Here is a 27,720-nt window from a genome sequence, read left to right as displayed (position 1 = left end):
GAACTAAATGGTCTTGTGTCTTGCGTAATTAGCCGGTGTTACGCATCTCGCTTACAGTGGTGCGTTGATTTTACAGCAAAGCAACGCAGTCACCATAACGTTCAAGGACATGCATCAAAACGGAATTGACAATTGAAGTGAGACAAACATTCTAGCACATTTTAAAGCACTTGTCTGTGCGACAATCTTTTCGTAGATATGGAATCTCGAAGTGATATTATTGAAGAACCTAGCATTACGTCTTCCGGATCTATTGTGCTATGAGCTCAAGGTGAAGGAAATGTATCGACATGTTATTTGTTTGGCATTTCAATTTAAGAACTTTTAAGGTTAACCAATCATGTCGTACTCTGCCGATTAAATTACTAAATATGTGTTTTTCTAATCAAACCTCAGTTTTGAATCGAGGAGGAATTAAGAAATGCGAAGCTTGATATTAATTAATAATTAATATAAACACGCAAATATCTCTTAAACTCTGGAATTAAAAAAATATTTAATAAATGCTATTATTTATTATTAGAAATAAATCAAGGTAATTAAATAAAACGATATTATTAAATAAAACGATATTATGTAAAATGAAATTAATTTCATTTCGACTTTTCGATTAGCTTTACCATGAGTTTGCGCCAATGTGCAATGGCCGGAAAGACTGAGCTACTTTAGAAGCTTAAAAATGCCACAGCTTTGCATTGGCAGGCAACTGTAGCTGCAGCAGCAGCAGCAGTAACAACAACGGCAACATTCATGGGAAATGGGATTGCAGTCAAAGACAAACGGAAAACCATCAACAAATTTGATTGACAGCCAAAGCCGAGCGCAGCCCACCGCAAAGCGATGCAGCGACGCCAACTGGCAACAGGGCGAGCAGACAAATGATTTTGAGCTGAAAGCCAAATGAATCAACTTCAACTGTTTTGCCTCTGCTTTGGGAATCGTTTGAATCGTAGCCCTATAGCCGTGTTTACGACTAAATGAAATGAAACCGGAAGTCTGGCTGCCAATGCGGCGGGCATGTTCCCAAACGGAGCGGCTCACAAGCCAAGCCAAGCCAGGCCAAACCGAACCAAACCAAAACCAAAGCCAAAACCAAACACAATGCCAAACCAAAACAAAACCAAAACCAAACCGAACCAAATCGCATCGCATCGCATCGAAGTTGAGCGCCAAGTTGCGGGTTCGTTCAACTTTGTGGCGTCTCTCTTGACCATTTAACAATTGAGTTGCCACTGTGAGTTGCCCGCTGGTTGCCACACAATTGAATAACTGGAGGCTGCCAGAAAAAATATATATATATAAATAACTGATGCGAATTGTTTGGAACGCATCGTATGTATGTTTGGGGGCCACACCTTTTTTTTTTGGCCAGATGTCGCATTGCGCTGGTGCTTACAGCGGCCGTTGGATTGTGGGTGTGTTGACGGAATTTATGATAATGATGATGTGGTTGCCGCTGTCGCTGTTGATGTTGTTGTTGTTGATGATGCGGTGCGTCGACTTTTGTGCCACAATAAAAACTAAAGATGGGCCCGCGATAACAATCTGTTCGTCTGTGCACACTTGTGGGTATATAAAAAATATACTCAACACACATACAAACAATAACATTCCACACTAGGTACCATATCCGCCGTTTTTAAGGCACATTTTTAATCAGTTTTCTTGAGTAGAATTGTGTTATTATTTATCCCATATTTATAGACAGAAATTTATTTATTTATACATCGATGCTATCACAATTTTTGTATGTAGCAGTTAAAGTATATTAAATAAAGTAATTTGGTAGCTTGTAAGTTAAGTCATAAATTGATCAATGTTCAGGTACAATTGATTAATAATACTTTTCTCATATTAAGAGGAAATCAGTTGCCCGTAGAATCAAGGGCACATACAAATTATATTTGAGGCTACGAGAAAAAAGTTCTTGATTTGTTTGCATTAAATGAAATAAGAAACTTTGACATGTTGAAACAATCGATAAATATCGAATTACAGGCCATACCGATTTGTTTGCTGAAATAATAAGTGCAAGAAAATACTATGAAATGTTGCCAGAATCGATAAATATCAAATCAACGGAACATATCGATTATATTGATGTCAACGAGAAAAAAGTTTTTGATTTATTTGCATTAAATGAAATAGTAAACATTGAAGTGTTGAGACAATCGATAAATATCAAATCAAAGGCACAAAAACTCACAGTAAAATTAAAATAAAAATCTCTGAAATTTAAAGGAAGTCGATAAACATCGAATCAAAGGCACTTATCGATTAAATTGATGGCAACGAAAAAAGTTCTAGTTTGCATTATAAAAATCCCCACTCAAATTGAAATAGAAAGCTTTGAAACATAAAACATCTATAAATATCTTTGCTTAGCATCGATAAATCTATTTAAAAAACTCGACAACACGCAATAAAAATGGTTGATTACCTACAAATTATCTTTAAAATGAGCTCATTGAGCATCTTTAAGATTTTCGTTTCGTGCCAAATTGTGGATTAAATTAAGTTGAAAAAAATATGAAAACGTTGTCATTAAGAACATGCCAACGAATTTCACATGTAGATGTTGTATTTTTCATTACAAACAAAAAAAAAAAAATAATAAAAACAATACAAAAATAAACATTTGCTAAATTGTGTGAAATGGTTTTGTACGCAAGTCTATTGTTTTGTCGCTTTAAAAACGTTTTGCGAACTGAGTGTTAAAAAATGCATTAGTTCCACCAATCAAGACAATGAATAATTAAATATGTGAAGCAGAGCTGGAAAGCCAAAACAAATATGTCACTGGCTCGGTTCACGGCTCAAATGAACTGCCTTTCGGTTTAGAATTTTGGAAGCAAAGTAAATATGGTTCAGTTCATTTCAGGCAACTACTGGTTTGCAATAAAACTCGGTTGACAGTTAGAAATATTTTAGGATTGCGGGATCGAACCGGTTCAGGTTCAAACCTGGGTTGATTTTAAATGAACATTTGGTAAGCAGCAGCGATTGGATTGCTTTTGTGGAGTATGCTTTATTTAAGTGCGGAAAAAAAAACGATGCATGTGTATATATATTTATATATGTGCATACAGGTGTTCACTAGACTTGTTTATCGGTGCGACTACTGTATTTGGAATTATTTCCAATTTGTGTGCAGTTAGGAATCGCCCTGAGCCTGATCCAAGGCTTCAAGCTCAACGTTCGACCTTTTGCCATTGGCGGTCTTGGTTTCCTCGTACTTCATGCGATAGGTTGCCTGCGGATCGTAGATTTTCTCCAAGCGCTGCCAATCTTCGGGGCGGTTATCGATCAGATGGCGTGTTACCTTCTCGGCGCCATATTTTTGCTTGTCGGTGCATTTGACGCAGTCCGTCATCATGGCATCGGGCAGGATTTCTGTAAATTGTTATTGTTGTTGTTGTTGCATGTGTCAGCCGTATGGGAACTGCAACAAGTGTATGTTGCGCTTACCTTTTAGCATTTTGGCATCAGCCGTGCAGGGTCCCATACTTTCCAGACACTTGATATAGTTGTTAAGCAGCCGCTCCTGGCTGAGTATCTCATCTATATCCACATTATCAAATTTGTTGTCATAGACACCACCCGGCGCCTCAATTAGTGCCGCTGGCATCGCGGTGGTTGCCGGCGGATGGGCACGGCAGAGTACCGCCAACAGCAGCGGCAAGAGCAGCAGCAGCAGCTGACTTAAATTGAAACGGAACATGGCCAAAACGTTGATGTGACTCGTTTGATATCGATTGCCATAGAAGCTGCAGCTTTTATAGCTCAGTTTGTGGTGTGTATTGAATGCAGGTCCAGTTGCGCATGATGTGCGTGTCTCTGGACAATTTAAGCGGCCCATGAGGCGGCCAAATTGCGCGCCAAATTAACTCAATTTAATTGAATTGAATTATGATTGCCAACGATTTCAAGCTGCAACTGCCACAGCAGCCGCGTCAGCAACTACATGCGACGTGGCCAAAAGGAAGCCATGCCTCTTGGCCACTGGATGACAGCGTGTAAAGCATTTTAACTGTAAAAACTCCACAACTGGCATTCTGCGAGTTTGTGTGATTCTTGTGTGAATCTTGTGACTTAGCACTTCCGCCCGCCTGGCCATTGAACTTGGCAGCAGCAACAGCAGCAGCTAAGGATTGGTCCGGCCCACTTGAGGCACCTGCACTTGGCACAGATTTCTGATATCGTTTTGCAGCCACAAATGAGTCGACTGTTCTGTTCAGTTTTGGCTGCGGCTTTCATTTTGCTACTTCATTAGCATAAATACACACATTTCTATTTAGGTCCGAGTGTGTGTGTTTGCGTGTGTGTGCCAGTCTGCGCCAAGTTTGGGGCCAGCAGCAGCAGCTGATGGAACAAAAAGCCACCTGACCAGGTCACAGATTTTGCCCATTTCAAACTGACAGCAGCTGCAGCTCTTTCTCTCTCCCGCTCCCACTCTCTCTCCCTCTCCCTCTCTCTCTCTGTTTCTCTCACTATTTCTCTGTGTGTCTTTCTCCGACTGTGTATTTATCTCAGAATAGAACATGCAGCGTTCAGCTGACTCTTTGGACTATTACCAATGGCTAAGACTGGCCAAGAATTGTTCTTGTTTGTAACTCGCGGATTGCGGACGTGTTTTAAGCGCCGCGCGAGTGTTTTTCTCTAAAATACATCTCTAAAGTCATTTGTGTATGTGTGTGTGTGAGTGTGGCAAAGACTGTGAACCTGAGAATTTTATAAAATGCATTCGCAATTTAAGTTGACCCACTTGTAATGCAACAATTCGTATGTATATAGTACAAGTGCTGAAGGTCAGCTCACAAATTCAATATGCTTTGGTTTTTCAATTATATTTTTGTTGACAAATGGATTCACTAAATGAACAAAAGACTATTGATTTTGTACATTGTCCGACTTGCATAATACTCTGTGTTTTATTAGCTAGTGCAGGAACTTGAAACATGGACACAACCAAATGTTTATCTACTTTTTTTTAAATCTGATTGTTATGCAAATTGTTCCTATCTTCTTTTTTGAATAGGAGAATATTTCTTAAAAAGAAGTAAATAATCTAAAATTTAAATGAGCTTACTTTTGTTTTAAAGGTCAAAATTCTACAACTTCCAACTTGCTAGAAGACATCAAGACAGATGCAAAAATATTGAAATCTCAATATTTATATATTCTCAGTTTTGCAGTCACTGTTTTGTGTTGAAAGTTTTAGAGTCAGCCACAAAATAATCAACAAGTCTCTTTTCTACTCATTTAATGGACAACAGAGTATTCGTATCCGTGAATAGAGTATCGCGGAGTCGGTCACAATCGACTGCAACGTGCTTTTATTTATTTATTTTTTTGTTTAGTGTCATGCATATGAATTCTTTCATACATATTCAATTTAAAACTACGTGTATTCAATGAATAGTTTCGTGTACAATCAAAATTTGCTGAATTAAATCAAATTGTTGTTGATTTCCAATACGATATTTAAAGTTATTTATTGTGTTAACTTTTTATTTATATATTTTTTTTTGTTATGTGCTGTTAAATTCACAAGTCAAATAAATAAAATGACTTGCAAATCGCCTTTATCGTATTTGCTGAAATTGGAGCAAATGGTAAGCAGTGGCTAAAAAACTTTAAGTATTAACTATTTAGTATAATAAGTGCTATTATATTAAGTGGTATTAATGTGTCCACCCACACACACACACAGAAGTGGCCACACGTGCGTTTGGCAGATCTTTGAATATTTGGCTTGATCAGGTTTGATGTAGGTGCTCTTAATTGAATAGTTAGTTAGTTGGCTATAACTATGGACTGCCATGGGCAGTGCTGGCAGACAAGTTAGTTGGATAAAAGATGTCGACGTCGACGTCGACCAAATATGCGGAACGTGAATATTGCAAATGTGCCCACCTACGTGATGAACCAACAAATACTTGAGTTCGACTTCGAGTTCGGGTACTCGCACACAATTCTTATTTATGGCAGCTGCGAGTTTTGACATTTGCCGCCATTGGATACACACACACACAAACACAGACTTATATTTGTGTTTGTATTTAATTTAAGTTTGAATGCAAATAAAGCGCTTGGCTTACATTCAAAGTCCAAAGCCATAAGAATTCTCACATTGGAATGCTCGGTGGCGCATCGCTTGCGGCCACAAGGCATGCCACTCAAGCTGCCGACTCTCTACCTGGTTCTAGCTAATAAATATACCCCGTCAAAGCCAAAGACAGGGCATGTTAGATGCTACTTAATAACAGCCTGCATGCTGGAGAAAACTTGATTGAATATCTGCTAAAACCAATTGAGAATTTTAGCATGTACAATTGAATTGGAGTAAAAATGAAAATATAAATATAAATAAATATAGATGTTCAATTTTCAATTCAGCTTTTTAGTAGCATTTCAAATTCACCAATTTCCTGAATTGCCAAACAAAAAAAACTTTATGATAATTTTTTTGCGTGTCAAAATTGTCTTCTGTGCTTAACACGACACAGTTTTAATGGGTATTCCGTAGTTTATCAGCGTCCATTAAAAAAGGTTTGTACATATTCTGAGTTGGGGCTTCTATAGCGCCCACAACTATCTGGGCTGGTGTCAGGGTGGGAGCGGAGGGTTATACGTGATTTGATGAGCTACACGGTTAGCTTGGACTCAAATGTGGGAAAATCAACAGGGGCGAAAAACATGCCAAGGTATTTACGAGTAACTCACTCGAATACTTATGGCAATGCCAATTTTCCAGTACATTTTCCAGCAAAATTGGTTAAATTTTTTTCCCATTTTTTCACCATTTTTTTTTGGCATCATGTGATTAGAACAGTCGCAACAACAACAACAAACATCGACAATTGGCCGCTGCTAAATTGGCGTCAATCAGAGCTGGCATGTGTAGACCACTCTAAATAAGTGCTGTATGTGTATCTATAGCTATAGCTATAGCTCTATAGAGCAACAGCAAAAGCTGTAAATGTATCCGTATTTGTATCTGGAACTATACTATCTGTGCCCCTCGCTGTGCTTGTAGTTGGCTGTTTAGCTTTAATTCGGCAATTTAGCCATTATTGTTGACCATTTAAGCTGCAAACAATTTGCATTCATTCATCCACGTAGCACGTCATGTCATTAGCAGTTAATTATTTAATGATGCGATGATGCGCCCACTGGGAACTACGTCGCAGACTACCTCAGACTTGTTTCGTTGTCAACAACAATTTTGTTTTTTATTGTTTTTGGCGAATAAATCAACAACAGCTTGCGTTTTTTTTGTTTTGTTTTACATTGTAAGCTAGTTATTTTGTTTGTATCGTTGCAGCAAATCAATTATTCTTGAAGCGTTTCTCCAAATTTGTGAATACTTGACTTCTATATTTGGTAACAGGAAATAGACTCTGGGGTCTAAACAAATTTATGGCACTTTGACATGATAACAAAGAAGAATACGCTAGTTGAGACTAGGAAATATCCTGTATTAAGGTGTGAAATAAGCGAGATTAGAGTGTGGGGTGTGAATCAAGTGAGTGATGCCTATCGCTCTTCTATCGCTTTGCTGTCTCCCCACTTAGAGAAATGGCTTTTCAATTTGACAGATTGAAAAGAAGCTTTGCTTAGGGAGTGAGAAAAGCTTTTGGGTGTTGATAATAAGAGACCTACATATGTGCTAGGCTTGAGTATATCATCAAAATATCTTCTGAATCGCTACTCTGCGATTCTAAGAGAGAGATTCAGGACTGAGTCCGTAAATTTGTAAAACTCTGCTTCACAGCATCTTCGTTGTGTTTATGCGGGGTATAAACTGCATTTATTCCTTTTAGTTGGTTTTTGGCAACATATCCATGTGAGTGCAATGAATAGACGCGTCACGTGCCGCCAAATGAGGCAATGGGGATTCGGACAGCAGCCAAAGAAACCGTTATTCCAGCTAGACAACGATCCCAGCGCATTTTTATCATTGCCGCATCATTGGGGCCAGTCTAACGAGCCTAACGGCTGCCAAACTTGGCATTTGGCGCAAAAAATATTTTCACTATGAACCAAAATCAATAAGAGCCAAAAAATGTGTGTTCCAATTTCCCGAAACTCGAATTTTTGTTGCCGCATACAGTTATCAAAGCCGGGCCGAGCAACTCAGTCAGCCAGTGGGTCCGCTCGCTCTTGGCCAGCTAACGGGTGATGCTGCCGGGTTGCTGCTGCTGCTGTTGGTGGTTGGTGGTGGAGCTGTTGCTGTTGCTGTTGCTGGTGGGGCTGCTGCTGTTGTTACTGCTGCTGCTGCTGCCGCTGCTGCTGCCTAACGACCTCAAAAACCAGTTAAGAGTCAGAACGAGGCAGCAGCAACAGCTCAACTCGACACTTGTGCGATGGAATTGTTGTTGCTGTTGGCGGTGCTTTTAGTTGTTGCCGTTGTCAAGTGTTCGGCATTCCTCTAAGCTAGGCCCAGGTGAGCTGTGCGCGATTAAATGCATGGACACACACATATATATATATCTATATATATATCTGTATAACTCTTGGCTTATTGCTCTGGGATGTTGCCGCTGGCTGTTGCTGCTGCTGTTGCTGCTGCATATGCAAACAGCAGCAGCCTCTAACACGCATATTTATGAGCATTTTTGTGGCTGTTGATTTTTATTGCGCGTGTTTTTGTTTTTCTTTTTCTTTCTCTCTTAACCGATTTGTATTATTGAATGTGAACAAGTTTTGCGACTGGCAACATGTGGGTCACTTAGCCACTATGGCAACAGGTTGTTGCTGCTGCTGCTATTGCTGCTGTTGTTGCTAAAATTTCTGGTGTTCTTCTGTTGGTGTTGGCTGTGGCATTTAGCAGCTGCAGTTTGGCTTCTCTCATTTGCCAGCACATCTTTAATTGTCAACTGTCAAACATGTTCTAGCCACAGGCTTTTGTTTACAGCTTTTTTCAATGGATTTTTGTTACCACGTTTTCAGTTACATCACTTAAAAAAAAAAAGTTGTAGCAACATGTTGTCAATGTTCAATGTTATGCAAATTCTCTAAGCTCTAGCTCTAGCAGCTTAGAAATTTGACTTAACACAATGGTGCCCTCGTTCAAATTGCAAAGCTAATTTTATATTGCCACTGATGGCACAAGCAGTTACCCTGTACTGGTCACAGGGCTCCCCAACTATGTCGAACTCTACTGTGCCTTTTTACATTAGGTGGCAGGTCACAATTTGTGGACAAGCTTTTGTCTTAATGAAAGACTCTTGTTTCTTAAATATTTCTACATATAGTTTCTGAAATGTGTACCAACGATTCGGGCTTTAATCAAGAGAAATTCATGTGCAGTTTTATTTACTCGATGTATACTATAGTTTACTATTAATATTTTTGGGTAAAGGCAACTGCTTGCATTGTAAATACAAAAATTCGCTCTGGGCATTTATACTTAACATTTCTGTTGGGGTTCGGGTCATATAACAAAGTCAGTAGGTCGCCGTTGTTAGGAACAACAATGAAAACGATGGACAGAAATGCGCTGATGCTTGCTGGGCTAATCGGCGTCCAACTGTGACTAGAAGACCCCAAAACAATAAAAAAAACAAAAACATGCATAGATGCTGTCCAAAATGTCTCTCTCCGCCGCCCTCTGTGTGCTTTTAATTAATGACTCTAACCCGATTTGTAAAACAAAATAAAACCAAATAACACTAAGCCGAAACGCGAAAAAAAGACCTAAAACAGGTGAAAGTACAACTAGCCAAAACACAACAAAAACAACCAGCAACAGGTTTTCGGGGTGTCGGAATGTGCGGTTGGGACTCTAGAAAGTGTTACATAGCAGGTATGAATGCCATGAATATGATTTGGAAATGTTAGCTACAGATAAAATACCAAATTTGACCCTTTGATTTGAATATGGGCCAATATTGGCTTATACTAAGCGAGACACGTTCCATGAACCAACGAATCGGAAGCCCTACATCAGCAGCCAGACATGGCTGGCCGTTATGAAACAACATGAAGTAAGAATAATAACGAGGTCGTGAGTCTTTGATCTTTGCCACAATTATGAACAGCCAACGGCTACCATGAAATCGACACGGTGTTCTATGGAATTAGTTGCCAATAAATACTAGAAGCAGAAGATAAAGTAAAATTGCTCAAAACATTATTAGGGCTGGCAACATTTTGTAACTTAAAGAAAACCTCTCATTTAGTTTAAGTTTCAGAATTGCAGAATGATGTATTAGTTCTATCAACTACTGATTGCTATCGATCTTTGTTATCGCTGAGGGTTTCAGTTAATGCTTTAATTGTTATTCTTTGTTATCATTACAGGTTTTAGTTAATATTTGAATTGTTATTGATTGGGTTAGCGTTTCTCTAGTCGAGCGTACTATACGAGATATATACTTGCAAAATTTGATATCTCCAATTATTAGAAAAACCTCGTTAAAAAATCAATATCTATCGATCTTATGGATATCGATAGCAGTAAGATAAACTCGTTCGGCTCGTTCGTAGTGTAATAATATGCAGAAGGACCTACCTAGATCGATTCAACTCGTCGCCCTGAACAAAACATTATAGGGTTGAAGAATAAAGTCAAAGTCAAACTCGCGTAAAAGAACAGTTGTCTTTTCAAGTCTTGACATTATCGTTTTATCGATTATTTTCTCTTCGCTTGTGTTATCGATCTTTCGTTTATTAAATAATCACGGTATGTCTGTTTTTGGGTCCCCCAAAACAAAAACACTTTCGCTTATTGAGGTTTTCAGAAATTGAGTCTGAAAACTGAAATTCCCATTGCCATTTCGGGCGCTTTCATGCATAATTCGGCAACACGGGGCCCTGATTTGTATTTATGTATGGGGCTGATGCTCGATTTTTATCCGTATCATTTGCATGCGCCGCGAGTTTTAAGTAACTCCGTATTACAAATGCGGCGCACGGCAATTTTGGTTTGCTTTGGATTTTAAGCAATGCCCATTTTCATTGAAAGCGAAACTTAAACCGCAAACCAAATTGATCAACCACTTGTCCAGTTAATCGGTTTATCAATTAATCTGGGCAGCAATTTATATGGGTATACAAAGATATACAAAGTATGCACATTATTTATATGCAATCATTTTGCACACTTGACTGGCGCCTCCTGCCTCCTCACCAGCTGGGAGCCTATCGCTCAGGTGCATTGACTTTTCAAGCACGTGCAGGCGATGCTGATGCATGTCTAATACCAGGCGACTCAACGTCGATCCACTGAAGCCCATGGCGATCCGTTCCGAACGACACGATGTGATGGGTTCATTGTCCAGCCATTCGGTTGGGCATTGCAGCGCGGGCGCCATTTGTTGCCACGTTGGGCTGCCAAATCCGCATGGCCAAGACGAAGACGGTCATAAACTACGCTCAAGGCTTGGCCCCAAGTCTCGCGGCCCCGCCGTTGTCGCTTTTAATTATGCAGAACACGCCACACTGAAAACAAAGCAAACTCACAAACTCACAATTTGAAAATGCATTCACCTGGGCTCGTTTACCTGCCCAGCAGCTCCACTGCCGACAAATAATAAAGACCAAACACTCAACAGCGAGTCGAGTGCAGCACAGGATTCCCAGGCCTCTGACTGTCAAAAGTCCTTAGCAGACCAGTCAGCTCATTAGCTGCACATGTCCAACCGCATCTGCAGTTGAACCCTTAACCTGGGCACGCGGCACTCTCTAAGCCAAGTTCATAGGTGGCCACGGGCCAGTCCTGGCTGCCATAGCTAATTATGCACGTCATCGAGTTGATCAGCTAGAAACAAGTGAGCCACATTCCCGACTCTAAGATACCCAACAGCACACTTTGCTGTTGCCTCTAGGAAAACGCTCTATTCCCGTTTTCGTAGCTTTAACTTGTTGGGAATTGTAAGCAACGAAAAAACAGAAAATCGAGCATAACAAGAATCCATTATCTTTTGGGGCATTATTCAAGTCACAGTGCATAGAACATCTAAATGCATAGATCAGCTAGTCTTTAAATCTTTGCCACACTAAAGATTTTGTTTTCATTTGAGTTTGCTTTGTCTTCAACTAGCTTTCGGTTCTTTAGTTTGTTTTCTGTTATTTTTTCTTAGGCTTATTACATCAATCATTTGACATATTCCAACTTTCATCTCAATCAATACGGTTTTCACCTATTATATTGTAATATGCGATATTTCTTTTATTCATCGCAGCTTGTTGCCCATTCAACAACTTTTGCTTAATGCCCTCCATGATCACATTATTTGCGATTATATGTTCAAATAATAATAATACTCAGGTGTTTATTTGATAACTATAGACTGATTTTGATAGATTTCTGTAACTTATATTCTCGTGTATGCTTCGTATACACTTATGCCCCTACTCTGTTTACATATGTATGCATATTTATATATATGTATATTTATTAAGACATGTCACTTGTTTTTACCCTCCTCAACTTGAGCAGCGAGCTGGAAACCTCGATGTTCTTACCTCAAGTGGTTTGCTTAAGTCGGCAGAAAGCATCAGGCACGAAAGGTGTACAGACAATGCATATTAAGCTGGTTTTTTGTTTCTTTATTTTTTTATTTTTTTCTATCCCCTCTGCCCCATATCCTATTAAGAACGCCCCAGAGCCAGAATGTGCAGCGTCGTGACAATGACTTCCTACTTCCGTTTACGATTATTGCGATCGTGTCACGCTGCGTTGGCGTACAAATACGTGAATGTGTTTATGTGTGTGTGTACGTGGACGTAATGTAATTATGGCCCAGCCAGAGCCATAGCCAGGTTTAGAGTCGAGCCCAACTACTTTTACAATGTTGGCCCCGGCGCATTGGCCTTTTACACACACACACACACACACACCACACACACATCGACACACATAACAATACATACACATACACAAGTTGTAGATAACACGCTGAGCTTTTGTTATTGTTATGCACTTGCAAGTGCTTAGCCATACACTGAGCGAAATAATGAATAACGAATAATGAATATTTGAAAGTTTTTTGAAAAATCTATATTCTTTTTCTATTCATCTGCATTTCATGTATTTCTCTAAATGGGCAATCGCTTCTTTTACTTTTTATTTTACTTTCTTGCATTGCTTGAAGCTTGAAATTCCCAACAAGTTAAGGGGAATACAAAATTTGCAATCTGCGAACAAATAGCACAGTCTGTTAATAATTCAACTGAGAGCCATATATAGATTGTTATTTGTTATTTATATAACAAAATATTCAATATTAAGCCGGTCAGCTGTTAGTTTTTTTACTTCAAAGTTGACCAAGCACTTGTCAAATTTCGTCAGCTTCCAAAACTAACTCTTTTTGTTTGTGCTGTGTAGACTAAGTATCTTTTGTGCCATCGGTTTTTAGTGCCAGTTGCAGTTGCAACAGTTACCCTTTCCAAGAACCAACAACTCCATTTTTCATTTCTAGTATTTGTGGTTCGGCTGCTAGTTCTATTTCTATATCTGTGGCTCTTCCTACGTGTGTTGTAAATAAGTCAATCAACTTTGTTGCGTTCGCTGGGCACGTTCCAAGCAAATTACGCATTGAAAAAAACCCTCTGGTTTTTTAAAGATATGTTGTAATTACAAATGGAATAAGTTCGTGAACGTTACAAGAAGATGGTCTACTTAAACAGCAGCCGATTTATTTTTTTGTAACAAACACTTGTACCGCATTAAGTCCCTAAGTAAAATCGCTAAATATAGCTACGACATAATAAGTGCAAATTTTCAACAATTATTCCGAGATCAAGGACAAAGTGGTTATTCTTGCGCCGACCTTCTCAGTTGTTTGTGATATTTACAAGTCTCATTTATACATATCATCTGTACGTAATAATCATTCGAACTATTCTATTCTTTATTATAGGGCTCTGATCCGCGAGCGGCCACCTGTCGTGGCAAGTTGCAAAGTCGTCGCTGTAAACTAAACCAGGAAATTAACAAGGAGCTGCGCTTGCGCGCTGGTGCCGAAAATCTATACAAGGTATGTTTCTACCCTAAGTCTAAATGATTTTGATGCCCGTTATACCAAAAAGACACAGACGCTTAACCCATATCCGATTCTCTTAGCATACTTCAGAGCTGTTATTTGAAATATATAAGGTTTTAAGCGTATATAGTTATGTATATATGCTTACAATTTTAGATGTAACGTTCTCAAACAGTTCCCGACCGTGGAAAAATGTAAAACAAGTAGCAGCTATATTTTCACAAAGATCTTTAAAAATAAGTCTGAGCTTAGTCAGTCAGAAAACACAGTTTTATATATAGAGATATAAATTATTGGTTTGAAAAAACTTGTTTTTCAAAATATCTTAATGCGCTTTACTTTAATTCGCTTCGCCGCTAGCGATAGCTGTTCTTTCTTTTTATACCCCGGTAGAAGGTATTATAATTTTGTCATGAAATGTGTAACGCATAGAAGAAGACACCTCCGACCCCGTAAAGTATATATATTCTAGATCAGCGTCAACAGCCGAGTTGATATGACCATGTCCGTTTGACTGGCTATCATCTTGAAACTTTACTGAGGGCTGTCTTTCTTTTAACAAGAAATCTTACGCAAACTCGGCATTTATGGATTTCACTATGCTTCCTTCCTCTACGTATGGAAAATCTTATTAACATCGTAGGAAAAGTGGGACTGAACGATCGTTCGAAAAGTAGGTTCTGGTTTGGAAACCTTAGTTTTATTTAGATAACTTGGCCAAGCTCGGGACTTATTAGTACCACTATCATCCTCCACTATATAATATAATTTCCACAGTATAGATCGAGCGAAAGTAGGTTCTTATTTGGCAACTATTAGGTTAAGTTCGGCTGTGTCTTGGGCAAATAATTCGGTAATTGGTAATTTATAATTATTTACAGGCAACTACAAATCGCAAGCTGCGAGACACTGTCGCTCTGGAGCTGAGTTTCGTCAATTCCAATTTGCAGCTGCTTAAGGAGCAACTGGCCGAGCTGAACTCATCTGTGGAGATCTATCAAAGCGAGAGGTGAGGGATTTAGTGATTAACTGCTCCACTAAGCGCTGCGATGCCCAAAATCCACCTGCGCCCATTTCCCCGAATAATTTGTTGCCATTATTATATTTTTATGCCAATTTATGTACTCTTTTTTTTGTTTTCTTTTATGCATGCAAATGTTGAAATTCGTAGCTTTAGTTTTCGCTATAGTTGCCCTCTGCTGTTTGGCTTGGGGTATGCAACAACTATGGGGCGCTACCCAGCTGGGCAGCTGTAATTTCTGCGCATTAGTTTCTGGTCAAGCGCCTTTTTGCGCCGTCTAGTGGAACGAAATCACAGCAAAAAAAAAAACAAAAAAACAACAACAACAAAGAAAGTGAAAAAGCGTCATTAAATGCACAACTGACAAAAATACAAATATGAAACAAACAGCAGAAAAATGTATTTCCACAATGCCCAAAAAAATATATAAATATATACTTACATTACGAACTCCAATATTGATGGGCCTATAGTTAGATTGGGTCTTCCAGGGTTCGGCGCACACGAAAATTGAAGATGGGCTCCAATTTAAATATACTTATAAACGTCGAAATAGGCAATAGATAGTTAAGTTATTCGGTTGATTAGATATTGGATTAAATTAGTATAGGAATTGGAATAAATTAGTATTATTTAGATAAAGAGCTTAAATAATTGGAAGTTTTTAAGATTCTAATGATTATCAACATATTTTTAAGAACTCGTACCGACTTATTTATATGTAACATGCCGGATTGAGATCAACGACCAAATTTCACTTGATCTGTTTTCGATCCTCCGGTCAAATCTCACACTATAGGCTAAGTTACATACAGAATGGTTATCAATGTATATTAGATTGGCACAACAATTATTATTTTATATTAAAAGAGAATACAACATTAACATTCGCTTAAACTTTCGCCTACACAGCCATGAAGGCATAATGCCGATGATACCGTTGGGCCTCAAAGAGACCAAGGAAATCAATTTTATGGAACCATTTTCGGACTTTATATTGGAGCATTATAGCGAAGAGCCCTCCATATATATGGATGCCATAGCCGATATGACAGACACCAGACAGGTAAATAAATATATATTTTTTACAAATTATCGCAATCGAAATTATGCAATCGTTGCTTACCTATTGATTTTCCCGATAGGCTTCCAAGACGCCATCGCGTGACGCTCTTGGCGTGGCACTTCTATTCCGTTATTACAATCTTTTGTATTATGTGGAACGGCGCTTCTTTCCGCCCGATCGCAATCTGGGCGTCTATTTCGAGTGGTACGACTCGCTGACCGGTGTGCCCTCCTGCCAGCGCACTATTGCCTTCGAGAAGGCCTGCACCCTGTTCAATCTGGGCGCCATCTATACACAAATCGGAGCACGTCACGACAGACGCACGGAACGCGGCCTGGACGCTGCCGTCGACAGTTTCCTTCGTGCTGCCGGCATTTTCCGTCACATCTACGACACATTCACCAATGCACCATCGATGGACCTAAAGCCGCAGGTGCTCGATGTTCTTGTCTCGCTCATGTTATCCCAGGCACGCGAATGCCTCTTCGAGAAGCTACAGCTACAGATCGAGGCTCTAGGTCTGACGGAGTCGAGTCATGTAAGTCTGCCAAATTAACGTACATAATTGTCAATGTGCATCCAAGTATTTAGAGGATCACCAAGCAGGAATTGAGGCGGAGTTTTTGATCGTTCTTTTAGGTTTTGAGTGGGAGCATTGCTAGAAGGTGGAGTCTCTTTTAAAATTAAGCATAGATTAAAAGCTTGTTACTTTGAGCCAAATTTTGTTCTTTGGTTCAAGATTCGGTTGAAGGCACAAAATAAACTAGAATTCTGTGTCGGAACCAATTCCTGACTTGTGGTAACAGTTCACTTTCAAGTATTGTCAGCTTTAAGCAATGTATAGTGTTGCAAAATGTTTAACACTTTTTTAAATTGGGGAAGCTACAAATATAGAAACCGATCGGTTGAAAGCTCATCAAAGAAAATATAGAACGTTGCGTTGTTTGCACGATACAAAATATTAGCAGAAAAATAATAGCAGAAACATTAAAAAATCTTTTCAAATGAGGTTGCTTGTACCTGCCAGAAGGATGGCAAGAAATGCCAATATCAAACACAAGTTGAAAATTCGTAGTTGTCTTCAAAAGTCGTGTCCAATTACCATTGGCTAAGTAGCCAAGTTTAATTGAAGCAGCTGCTGCTGGGGTTTATTTTTTATCAATTGCATGAGTACGTGAGTCTTGGCCAAAAAGCACTGTGCCAATTGCGGCAGGTGCGTGTGTTACGAGCATAGTTTGACGAGTCGAGTGACTGAAGCAAAAATTTATCTAGAATGCATGCAGCATTTGAGGCCGTTAGCTGAAATGCGATGAGTCTTCTGATGTCATTAGCTGATCATATTACACAATTGCAGCTCTTTCGGGACTTGGCCGGCGAGGCGGCACAGCTGTCACTGGAGTACAATGAGATGCACAAGAACATCCAAGTGAATGACACGCACACCTATCTGCCCGAGTGCTGGGCGGGTCTCGTGCCGCTCAAGGCCGAATTGTACAAAGGTAGGTGTTGTCACAATTCTTGGCCTTGATATTGGCCAACAGTTTGACTGCCAATTAACTAATACCAAACCCACTTGCCTGCCAATCCAGCGCTCGCACATCATTACGAGGCGCGGAGCATTGATGCCACTGTGGGCGATGGCGACAATGTCTCGCTGGGCACCAAAAAGAGCCAGACGGCATCATCGAACGAATCGTTCATTGGCAATGCGCGGGAGGCACTGCGTGCCACCGAAGCCAGCAGCGAATGTGAGGAGGAGAGCGTCAGCGCTGCTGCCATTAAGCGCACCCACTTGAAAGAAGCTCTGGCTAGTCATGAGGAGGCGCAGCGTTTGCAGCGCATGTGCCGCTACCTGAAGGTGAGTCACTTGCCATGCTGCCTCGCTGCCAACTGGCCCACATCTTACTCATGCCATGCCCATTTGTCCGCTTGCAGAATAAAACATCACTCACGCAGGTCATCAAGGAGGCCTACTATAAGACCCAGGAGGAATATGAACGATTCTGCCTGCAAGCGCCGGTCAAGAACATTGAGGAGTGCTATGATCTGATTGAACGCACAGTGGAAGGTAATAATCAATCAAAACCACATCTTTACGGGGAATTAAGCCCTTAACTTCGTGCTGACCCACGCACAGTCCTCTGTGCTACGCGAGCACTCTGCTGGGGCCTGTCCAGGAATATATATTGTAGTCTGTGTTTCTAATCTTATTCATGCAAACTTTGAACAAAGTTTTTCACACTTGAAGGTTGAATTTACCGTAACTCCGTCTTAGTCTCTTAAGGTTTGGGCTGTGCGTTGTCTAACAGTTAGATAAGAAAACCCTTTCCCCTATTATTGTTTGCAGCATCCTCGAAGTTTACGCTGACATTGACGGGTCCGGACTTTACATCGTACAAAGTGGAAGATCCCTTTAAGCGACTGGGTCCCATTGCAATATTCTCTGCACGTCGCCATTGGACAGCGCCGCGTTGTGTGCGCCTGCAAAAGGGCTCGGCCATATATCATGATGCTAGCAGCTACCATTGCCACTGCCCCAGAGGCGATGAGAGTCACGAGGCGGGCTGCAGTCTATACAAGGAGGAGCTAGAGAATTTTGGTTTTCACGTGCGCGGCGATGCGCCTGTGATAATAGCCCATGTGGAAATCAATTCACTTGCGGATGTGAGTATGCCCCTGCTCCAATCATTGACTGAAGCAAACTGAGCCTCTTTCGTATTCATTCGTAGCTGGGCGGCATCAAGGAGGGCGACTTTATTGTGGAAATAGCGGGCATGGATGTCAAGTGGTACTCGCATCAGCAGGTGGTACGGCTCATACAATCATGTGGTGCAGCTCTGGAACTTAAGGTCATTACGCCCATGGATCGTAACTATCTAAAGGTGAGTTTGGCCGCTGATTGCTTGGTATTAGTTTATGTTTTATTTTCAATTTAATTGCAGCCACTGTCGTCGAAAGGCTCCATATCAACGTTATCGGCTGCCAGCTCGTCCGGCGTTTCATCTGGCTCCTCCAGCCCCACCAGCACCACCACCAAGCCTAAGCTGCGGCTCAAGACCTCCGCCAAGACGCGTTTCGTGGGCAGCGTATCCTCCAGTTCGTGGAATCCCTTTCGACGCACACCGAGTCTAGCGAAGATCTTTTAAGTGCTATCAAATTCATTTGCACTGGGGATTTCTTATTTTAAGTTATGCTTTAATTTCCGCAGCAGTGGCCATTATTTTGCTTCAACGCAAATTGGATTTTTTTTAAATATATATATATATATATATATATATATATACATGTACTTATATATGCTATTACTTAGAAATCCCTGCTCCGGCCAATTATGACTTGGCAACTATAGTTTTTAGCTATGCCCCCACTGAATTCCATTTATTTTCCGCCAGCATGGAAAATATCTATGAGAATGCGAATGTACCAAGCATAACTAGCGGTATTCCATATGTCTGCCTATAATATGTATTAATGCAGTGCCCCCTAAACGGAATTGGAAATTCAGTATATTATAGACATTTTGTGCAAAATGTGTTTAACACTTGAGAGAAATAGAGTTGACATTAAGCGCCGTATATCCCAAAAAGTATTTACATATTTCATTAAATGCATGCATGAATACAATATGTATACATATATTATATGTATATATAAATATATATATATATGCATGCATATATATATAAATATATATATATATATATATATATTATGTAATTTCGACCTACAACATGCTATGCATTATGTATATTTAAATCGATCCATATTTTAAAGTTTTTATCTAAGTGTATCGCACATTTCTAATGTATATATGTATATTATTAAGTCACAATTATTTTGTATACATTTTATAAAAGCCATTTTATACAACAAACATACATACGTATTGGCGAGTACATATTTTATTGCATTGATAAAATATTAATAAATTTTTTGTGTGTGCAAGTCAAAATTTCATTTTTCATATGCGGCTTTTCTTTTGCGGATAATCAAAAGCATAACATACAACATATTAGTCTGAAGATTGATAAATTTCGTAAGCGCTAAGCTTGTTTAAAATAAAAGATTTTTCTTGGAAGAACTTATAAGGAAGGCCCCATCATTTTTTTGATCAACTGAAACTGAGGGAATGTTTTCGAGGAAATGTATTTACAATCTTAACAAATAACCAATAATTTATTTAAACTTTAAGTAAACATTTCTGTTGCTGTAGAGTAAGCTGTTTTTGCTGTTCGTGGAGCGAAGTCCATGAACGGGTAAACCGCTTAAGGTGTTGCCTATCTAGTTCTTCCTGGCGTTCTCCAGGGTCTCTTTCACCAACTTTGGAATGCTGTCGAGTTCCTGCACCAGCAGCATCTGTTCAGCTAAATTGGCCCTATATATGCGCTGTACTCGGCGTATCATTGGCGCTGTCACCAAGGTATCGATCATATCCTTGGCGCTTAGCTTGAATCCATCCACGATCATAGTAGGGCCATCATCATTCTCGCTTTTGTTGGGCGGCAATGGGCTATTTTTGCTGGGACTGGTCAAGCCCAGCGATGGCAGTTGGTGCTCGTGTTTTGTGGTCTTTGGCGGATCATTCATTCCATCCTTGCGTCCCTGCGCCTGTTGCGTGCTGGCGGAGTCCGTAGTGTACAGGTCATACATTCTTGCCATATCCTCGTTCATTTGAATCAAAGCCGAAGTGGAATCGGTTGAAGTGTAGTCAAATTTTGTTGGCTTTTTATAGTAGAGCAAATCAACCAAGCTGTCGCGTTTTTTGCCACGCTCCACGCTCAAATCAGTTGCAAACCTTGCATTATTGTACAGCACACGATCTCCGCTAGAGCCAGGGTATTGACTAGACTTCGGAGCACGTCTAGTCTGCGGCTGCTGCTGTTGGGACTGTGGCATGTAGTCAATGTCCAAATGGTTACTGGGTGCCACAAATTTGGTTTGATTGCGCGATTGCAGCGGATCCTGCTTGGTGGTATTGCCATATGCCGGCACACGTTCAGATCTCGGATCCACATCTTTATTTGGTAGTGAAGGCACGTCTTTAACGACATTGCTGTAGGTGCGCTGATAGCCTGTATGATTCTTGTGATGGGTAGGAGCAGGTCCTTCCTTGGTTGATTGAAAATTTACCTGCTTGGGATTACGCTTTGGAATGTAGTCCTTCGTTAATGGAATAGGCAACTCCTTGCGGAAATAATCTTTTGCAGCGGTGTCCACGGTAGCCGGAAGTGGAGCATGCAACTCCTTGGCCCCGTTGTTGGTAGACTGCAAGCGATAATCCCTTTGCAGACGCAGATCCCCAGGTGTTGTCTGGTCCTTGGCAGGTAAATCGGGTCTCTCCATCGGCTCGTGCTTATCCTCCATCTGCTGGTGCTGCTGCTTGTAACGTCTTTGACTGAGTCCATCCGTTGCCAGAGTCGGCAGCTCCTTGTGTGACGTCTTAAAGTTGTTGTACTGCTTCTGACAATCCCTGGGGAGGCGGCCCTCGACTGGCTCAGCAGGCGGCTCCATGCGTTCGTTGTACCGCTGATACCGCTGCGGAATCGGTTCTTCCATTGGCTGAGACGGCGTTCGCAACTCCTTGTTCACGCTGTTGTATGTGGGCTGATAGCGAGACGGCCTTTCGTAACGTTTCGGCAGCTGGCCTGCACCTGACGAAACGGGAATATCCGTGCCATCCTGCCGAGCATTCTGGTCGTTCCGCTCGAAGCTCAATTGCTTGGGACGTCTTTCAGTCTGGCCCTCGGGCAGCGCGTCGTTGGTTTTCTGTAGCGGTTGCTTGCCGTACTGTTTGCGATAGTCACTTAGAAGAAGGTCCTCGGTTGGATCGTTCCTGTTGTAACGCTGATAGCTGCATTGCCCATCGGGCTGGTAGCTTAATTGTCTTATTGAGCCGTCGGTCTGCTGAGCTGTCGACTCTCTGTTGCAGCGTGGGCAGTCGTAAAGCAAGGTTTGCGTTGACTTTTCGCATTCAGGTCGCGGCCAATACCGATCATCGTATATGGCTTGGAGGTGTATGCGCGATTTGTTGCCTGCCTTCGAATACACAAGGCAATCATCTTCCGGTTTGTGCACACGACCCATTTGGCAGCAGTTCTGATCTTTGCGCGCCTCGTTCGACTTGTTAGTCTGCAAGTCACATGATAAATTGAAACAGGACTTGATGACCTCCGGCATGCCGCCGAACATTAATTAGTTCCCGATTTACTTACCCGACGATTATAGCAACCTTTATCCATGTTCAAAATAAAATGTTTGTTAGCATACAAAGTATTGCAAAGCCACAACTATTTTCGCTACAAAATATATATAAATATTTAGAAAACAGAACGTCTCGTGGATTAAAACTCCAGTGAAATAAGACTATTTGAACAACCTCCTATTTTTCTAGGTAAGCTGATGATATGTTTATCAAAGTAAACTGCGTTGCAAAAAAGGTAAAATTTGAAGTGTTTGTAAACAACTCTTGCGAATAAATGTATTTTTGGGAAAATGTAGTCTGTAGTCGCCCGACTCGTTTTAGTATATATCAGAGACTGACGAATTTTTGAGGAGCTGCCTGCTTTTATATGCACAATTTAAGACGTTTATATCGAGGCTACTTATATCCTAAAAACTATATTGGGTTCTTGTTTTAAATTTGACTTAACATATCGCCATAAACAAAAGAGCCTGAGTATTGAAAAAAAATAATAATACATTTTGAATATAGCAGTTAAAATTTGTTCAAGAAAAGCTGATAAACTTAAGAGAATTATAAACAATTCAATAAATAATGTTAAAAAAAAGTGATTTTTCTAAAATATAACTTACAAATAATTGCTATGATTCCCACATAAAGGCCAACCAGTCGTCTCTCGTCAAGCAGACAAGAACCAGTACACAGCATTTGGAAAAAAATGAAATCCATTGTGGAGTGTTTGTTGTTTCGTCAGGGAACACATCGGCACAGGACAGGGAAACCTTTCCCGTGCGGTTCCACTTATAACAAATAGCCAACAATGTCGTCATCGTCGTCCATGTTGTTGTCTCCAGCGATTTGCCGGCGCAGCTCGCAGCGACCCAGTGCCTCCAGGTACGGCTGCAGCACCGACATCGAGCGTCACTGATGATGCTGGTGCTGGTGCCTATGGAGCTGCGCATGGGCATTGGCCGCCAGTTGGTTGGAAGAGTTCAGAAATGGCGTCAGCAGCTCCATTGGCAAAGGGAAAATAATTGTCGAATTCTTTTCCGCCGAGATGCTGCTCAGCGTCTGCAGATACCGCAGCTGCAATGCCGACGGACTGGCTGATATGATCTCTGAAGCTTCCTTGAGTGCACGCGAGGACTTCATCTCGCCCTCGGCGGCAATCACTTTGGCACGCGCCTCCCGCGCAGCCTCCGCCTCGGCGGCCATCGCCCTTTGTAGCGCGGTGGGCAGCGAAACGTCCTTTCTGAATTGTAAAGAGAGTAAAATGCAAATCCATTTATTTAACTCCACCAAACTCGAGTCAATGCCAGCTCTTGTTATGCACTTGCGAGAGGGTGCTCTAAATTTGTCACGAATCTACACTCAGATACAAAACAATCTGGTATCGCCCATAAATGTATAAATTCGGATTTGAAAAGGATCCTAAATCGACATAGTTTCTAAAAAATATATTTCTGAAAGCAATTCGTAACTTTTTTAAAAACGGGGACAAATGTCTGGAAAAGTAAAAAGTTGTTCTATATAAAATTTTCTTCAATACATTTTTGTTTGTTATAAATCACAGCTTTTTTTCTAACATGTGGAAAATTGTGTTTGAAACGCAGAAAATGATTGGCTGAAAATTTGAAAATATTTTTTGAAAAAGAGAAAAAGCTTACTAAAACGATATGAAACATTTTACTCAATATTCAAATGGTCAGATATTTAGAAAGTTGTTCTTTTAAAGCGATTTTCTAAGAATTTGGCAATTTGTTTTTGAGTCTAGTCCCCCAGTCATTATAAAAGTTTGCATGGGTCCTTCTTTCTGCTGTAGACACCACTTATATTGGGATCAGCCTTATGGTCCATTATCTTAATCAGCTCTATATAAGGAGTAACATTTCTTTATGTGGGATAAACATTTCGTTTTTGCTGCAAACTGAATTTTAAAACCCCATGAATGCGGACTACAAATCAATAAAGCTCGGTTTTAAGCGATATTCTAAGAAGGGTATTACTACTTCTGCAGGCCAGAGATAACCTTTCTTTATTGTTGCTTACATTTCGACACGTTCCACCTTGACGCCCCAGGGATCGGTGGCCTCGTCCAGGGACATTTGCATGGTATGCGAAATGGTCTCGCGTTCGGTGAGCAGCTCGGAGAGGTTCCGTGTGCCGAGCACATTGCGCAGCGTCGTGGCAGCCAGCAGGCGTGTGGAGTGACTATAGTTGGATACCTGAATGACAGCCTTGAGTGGATCACTGATGCGATAATAGACGACCGCATCGACAGTGACAGTCACCGAGTCCTTGGACAGCACCTCCTGTGGCGGCACATCGAACGAGACGGTGCGTAGATCCACCGGATAATAGTCGTCCACGCAGGGCAGCACAAAGAAGACGCCCGGACCACGGGCTCCACCGCTGCGCAGCCGGCCCATGCGAAAGATGACCGCACGCTCGTACTCGGAGACCACCTTGAAGCAGATGAACACCGAGAAGGGAAACGTCAGAATCATGATCAGCACCGATATGGCTGTGGCCAGCAGTTCCACACAGCCCATCTCATCGTTCTCAGCTGGAAAAAAAACAAGTTGAAAGGAGCCACAGCATGCGAGGCAAACATTAATCGCAAAATTTCACAAGCAATTGAAAATCAATTGAAGGCACATTTCATGACGTGCTGTCGTGGGACTATTACGACGAGGGGGTAGCGAGGGGGTACGAGCGGGTTGTGCCGTCTGCCATATGTGCATTGTGGCACTTGTTGCTGTTCAAATGGAAAACGCAAATGTTGTTTTATGCTGCCTCGGATTTCCGTTTGTTGTTCAACTGAAGACTGACAGCAACTGATTTTTAATGAGAACGGGCACAGCACGACCAGAGATCAGACGGAATCAGCCAAAACACTTGGCCATTAAACATGGCAGCAACAATATTGTTTCTATTAATATGGATATAATTAAAGCAGAACAGAAATTAACTACTTGGGCTCTCCGCAAAACAGCTACAAAAAGCTGTCCTCGTTATATGAGCTGGCCAAGTGAGCCACTCATTTGGGCAACTGAAGAGCGCGTTTTTATTTCACCTCCATCAATCGGAGCTTATTACGGAGATAACAAGTGCAGCATCTCAAAGAAGATCAGAGATCAGAGCGTACATGCAATAAAATTGAAACTAAGTGAAGTTTTATGGCCAATTCTTAGGGCCACAGGCAAAATAAGCTGAAAGCAATTGGTAAAACAAATAGTTTTTGATCTTCAAGAGCCATGAGGTGCGTATGTCGGCATATTGTGTCTAACTACATAAGTAGTCATTTGTTTATTGCTAAATTAGTCCCTGGCCCATATCTGTACACATGAACACCTAAGTACATGTGTATATACATACATATGCCCGTAATCGTGCGTATTGTTTATGTTTTGGTTAAAATTTCAACGAGTGCTGGCAGTTTGAACTATTACCCAGCCCAGAGGTAGCTAAACAATCGCCTCGGGGGCCAGGCCAGGCCAGGGCAGGCCAATTGGAATGTTTATGTAGTACGAGTAAATGGTAGCCAATAGTCAGTCTATAGACGGGGAGCACGGTTATTTTCAGTTGGGCTTTTGTTTATCTTATAAGTTTCGACAATACGAATTTATATCCCGTATCCGTATACGGATCGGTGCTTCGCCTCGCGACGCGTCTGTTATTTATTTTTACATGTCGGCGCACAGTTTATATTGCATACTTCATAGGTGGTCGCTCGAGCTGATCGATACAATTCAATATGGAACTGGCATCGACATTTAATGAATCATTTTTATCTTCGACCATTGCGGGACAGCGAATCGTTTTACCGCCCGTTTGAATTATGATTTTCCGTTCACATAAATACCGAATTTGTGGAAGATTTAGGATGAGATCGCGCACATACGAAAACTATATGTATCTTTTGTAGTTGTATCTTTAGTCAGCCATGAACTAAACAAACGATCAACATGCACTGAGAAATGCGGCCAAAAATTTACAAATCTACAAATTAGTCTCCATATTCCATAGCAAATATTATAGATACCAAGGCATTTGAACAGAATCAGAATCAAGTATATAGATCATAACTGTGAAGAGGAAGAAGGAGCGAGATTTTTGTGAGCCGGACGGAAGAAATCTTTATGGATCAAACTGAAGATAAAACCAAGCCAATTCGAATGATATACATATCTATAAATCTTGATATGTATTTAAAACAGTTTATCCTGAATGACTGATAAACTGATGGACTATGAAAACTGTAAGAACTGTCAGAGCAGAACGGATGCAATCCCAAAAGATCAAACTGTAGACTTGACGAATATATAGACCATAACTTCAGAGAATGAGATTTGAGCCAAACGAAATAAAGCAGAAACTTAAGATTATTCCAAGCCCATTTGAATGACATATCTATTAATCTTTATATGTATGTAAGAGAGTTTGCGATCGACTCACTGTGAGACTCACAAGAACAGGACGGAAGAAATCCCAAAAGATCAAGCTGTAGACTTGACGAAGTCCACATGAATGCTATATCTATAGAACTATTTATAAAGTAATATATAAACATATTTATATAAAATTGATAAGCCCACTGGTTGACTTACTGATTGAACCGTACTGTGAGAGTCGTAAGAACCACACGAAAGAAATCCGAAAAGATTAAACTCTAGACTAGACGAAGCCCATTTTAATGCTATATCTATAGACATATATATGATTGACTGAAGGATGTACTGAGTCACTCACTGATTGACTGAGTTATTGACTGATTGACTGATTGGTGATCAAGCCACAGTTCAAAGCGTAACACCATTGATTTGAATAAACAATTTTGGCCCTGGCCAATAAATCCTATGTGTAGGATGTTTCAATGAAATTGAAGGATATGTTTCCTTGGAGAGCTTATACTTAGTTCTTACAGGTTTTTAGTCCCTGGTAGGGATGTGTGGTGGAGCTGATCTGCACCGTGTGCTGCTGCTGCTGCTGTCCATGATGATGGTGTTGATGATGCTGCTGCTGCGGGCTCAGGGTATCCGGCGTGGTTTGCGTTTGTCCGGTGCCTGTTCCAGGTGCGTTTATGTTGAGGCGCGTGCGATGCTGGTGCGGTGAGGCAGGATGCATATTGAATTATGGATAGCTGCTGCTGCTGCTGTTGCTGCTCCTCTGCTCGGATGATCAGAATCGATAACGAAGCGCACGATGAGCACGATGAGCACTGCACGCGTCCAGCGCACGTTTCCAATTGAGCAGTGGGCCGCCAGTCTCCAGTCTCCAGCGCCGAGGCGAGGCAGTTGTTCGGCTCATTTCACACGTTGCCGATTACGGCGCCTTCGTCCCGCATCCGCCTAAAGAATTTGAATAAACATATATACACACAAGCCGTAGAGGCGAGCGGCAGGGGCTGCAGCGTTCATTTTCTTTTTTTTTGGATTTTCAGTTTTTTTTCTGTTGT

The 27,720-nt window shown here is 40.9% G+C and overlaps 4 protein-coding genes across 8 annotated transcripts in view; 1 reads left to right on the top strand and 3 right to left on the bottom strand.

Annotated features, from left to right (window-relative positions):
- LOC115766263 (rhophilin-2) overlaps positions 1-19,723 on the top strand; it is a 37,851-nt gene extending 18,128 nt beyond the window's left edge. The window contains exons 1-11 of one of the 4 annotated variants that reach the window (XM_030710124.1): positions 5,552-5,615; positions 13,872-13,988; positions 14,876-15,003; positions 15,928-16,081; positions 16,161-16,619; positions 17,436-17,580; positions 17,671-17,939; positions 18,017-18,149; positions 18,429-18,745; positions 18,811-18,963; positions 19,024-19,723. In XM_030710124.1, the coding sequence (XP_030565984.1) occupies positions 5,568-5,615; positions 13,872-13,988; positions 14,876-15,003; positions 15,928-16,081; positions 16,161-16,619; positions 17,436-17,580; positions 17,671-17,939; positions 18,017-18,149; positions 18,429-18,745; positions 18,811-18,963; positions 19,024-19,227 (2,127 nt within the window). In that variant the 5' untranslated portion in view covers positions 5,552-5,567 and the 3' untranslated portion in view covers positions 19,228-19,723. Of the gene's footprint in view, positions 1-5,551; positions 5,616-13,871; positions 13,989-14,452; positions 14,668-14,723; positions 14,814-14,875; positions 15,004-15,927; positions 16,082-16,160; positions 16,620-17,435; positions 17,581-17,670; positions 17,940-18,016; positions 18,150-18,428; positions 18,746-18,810; positions 18,964-19,023 lie in introns of those variants that run through there. The other 3 variants (XM_030710123.1, XM_030710125.1, XM_030710126.1) reach the window with 3 other exon arrangements.
- LOC115766264 (putative odorant-binding protein A10) lies at positions 3,000-3,726 on the bottom strand. The gene is made up of 2 exons (XM_030710127.1): positions 3,469-3,726; positions 3,000-3,393 (listed from the first exon to the last, which is right to left on the bottom strand). The coding sequence occupies exons 1-2, from the start codon at positions 3,719-3,721 to the stop codon at positions 3,155-3,157; spliced, it is 492 nt and encodes a 163-aa protein (XP_030565987.1). The 5' UTR covers positions 3,722-3,726; the 3' UTR covers positions 3,000-3,154.
- Positions 19,724-20,229: 506 nt separating the features above from the next.
- LOC115766324 lies at positions 20,230-22,972 on the bottom strand. 2 transcript variants are annotated; one of them, XM_030710215.1, is made up of 3 exons: positions 22,895-22,972; positions 22,294-22,377; positions 20,230-22,210 (listed from the first exon to the last, which is right to left on the bottom strand). In XM_030710215.1, the coding sequence occupies exons 2-3, from the start codon at positions 22,318-22,320 to the stop codon at positions 20,363-20,365; spliced, it is 1,875 nt and encodes a 624-aa protein (XP_030566075.1). In that variant the 5' UTR covers positions 22,321-22,377; positions 22,895-22,972; the 3' UTR covers positions 20,230-20,362. The 2 variants fall into 2 exon arrangements, with proteins under 2 accessions (XP_030566075.1, XP_030566074.1); XM_030710214.1 differs by lacking the exon at positions 22,895-22,972 and having other exon boundaries at positions 22,294-22,614.
- A 134-nt stretch (positions 22,973-23,106) lies between these two features.
- Positions 23,107-27,389, bottom strand: LOC115766325 (band 7 protein AGAP004871). Its single transcript, XM_030710216.1, has 3 exons — positions 27,188-27,389; positions 24,312-24,828; positions 23,107-23,514 (listed from the first exon to the last, which is right to left on the bottom strand). The coding sequence occupies exons 1-3, from the start codon at positions 27,387-27,389 to the stop codon at positions 23,184-23,186; spliced, it is 1,050 nt and encodes a 349-aa protein (XP_030566076.1). The 3' UTR covers positions 23,107-23,183.
- Between the last annotated feature and the right edge of the window lie 331 nt (positions 27,390-27,720).

This window comes from Drosophila novamexicana, unplaced genomic scaffold, assembly GCF_003285875.2.
Source record: "Drosophila novamexicana strain 15010-1031.04,08,12 unplaced genomic scaffold, DnovRS2.1 tig00001089-arrow-arrow-pilon, whole genome shotgun sequence".
NCBI classification, from domain to species: Eukaryota; Metazoa; Arthropoda; class Insecta; order Diptera; family Drosophilidae; genus Drosophila; species Drosophila novamexicana.
The sequence above is the reverse complement of the archived record's forward strand: the minus strand, read 5'-3'. Positions and strand labels throughout refer to the sequence as shown.

What these genes read in the sequence shown, in the direction of transcription:
- LOC115766264 (XM_030710127.1), bottom strand. Translation starts at nt 3,721, where the DNA reads ATGTTCCGTTTCAATTTAAGTCAGCTGCTGCTGCTGCTCTTGCCGCTG. An exon ending in TGATGCCAAAATGCTAAAAG is followed by an intron (nt 3,394 to 3,468) that starts GTAAGCGCAACA and finishes AACAATTTACAG; the next exon opens with AAATCCTGCCCGATGCCATG.
- LOC115766324 (XM_030710215.1), bottom strand. Translation starts at nt 22,320, where the DNA reads ATGGATAAAGGTTGCTATAATCGTCGG. An exon ending in AAGGTTGCTATAATCGTCGG is followed by an intron (nt 22,211 to 22,293) that starts GTAAGTAAATCG and finishes TGTGACTTGCAG; the next exon opens with ACTAACAAGTCGAACGAGGC.
- LOC115766325 (XM_030710216.1), bottom strand. Translation starts at nt 27,389, where the DNA reads ATGCATCCTGCCTCACCGCACCAGCATCGCACGCGCCTCAACATAAAC. An exon ending in CTACCAGGGACTAAAAACCT is followed by an intron (nt 24,829 to 27,187) that starts GTAAGAACTAAG and finishes TTTTTTTTCCAG; the next exon opens with CTGAGAACGATGAGATGGGC. An exon ending in AAGGTGGAACGTGTCGAAAT is followed by an intron (nt 23,515 to 24,311) that starts GTAAGCAACAAT and finishes TTTACAATTCAG; the next exon opens with AAAGGACGTTTCGCTGCCCA.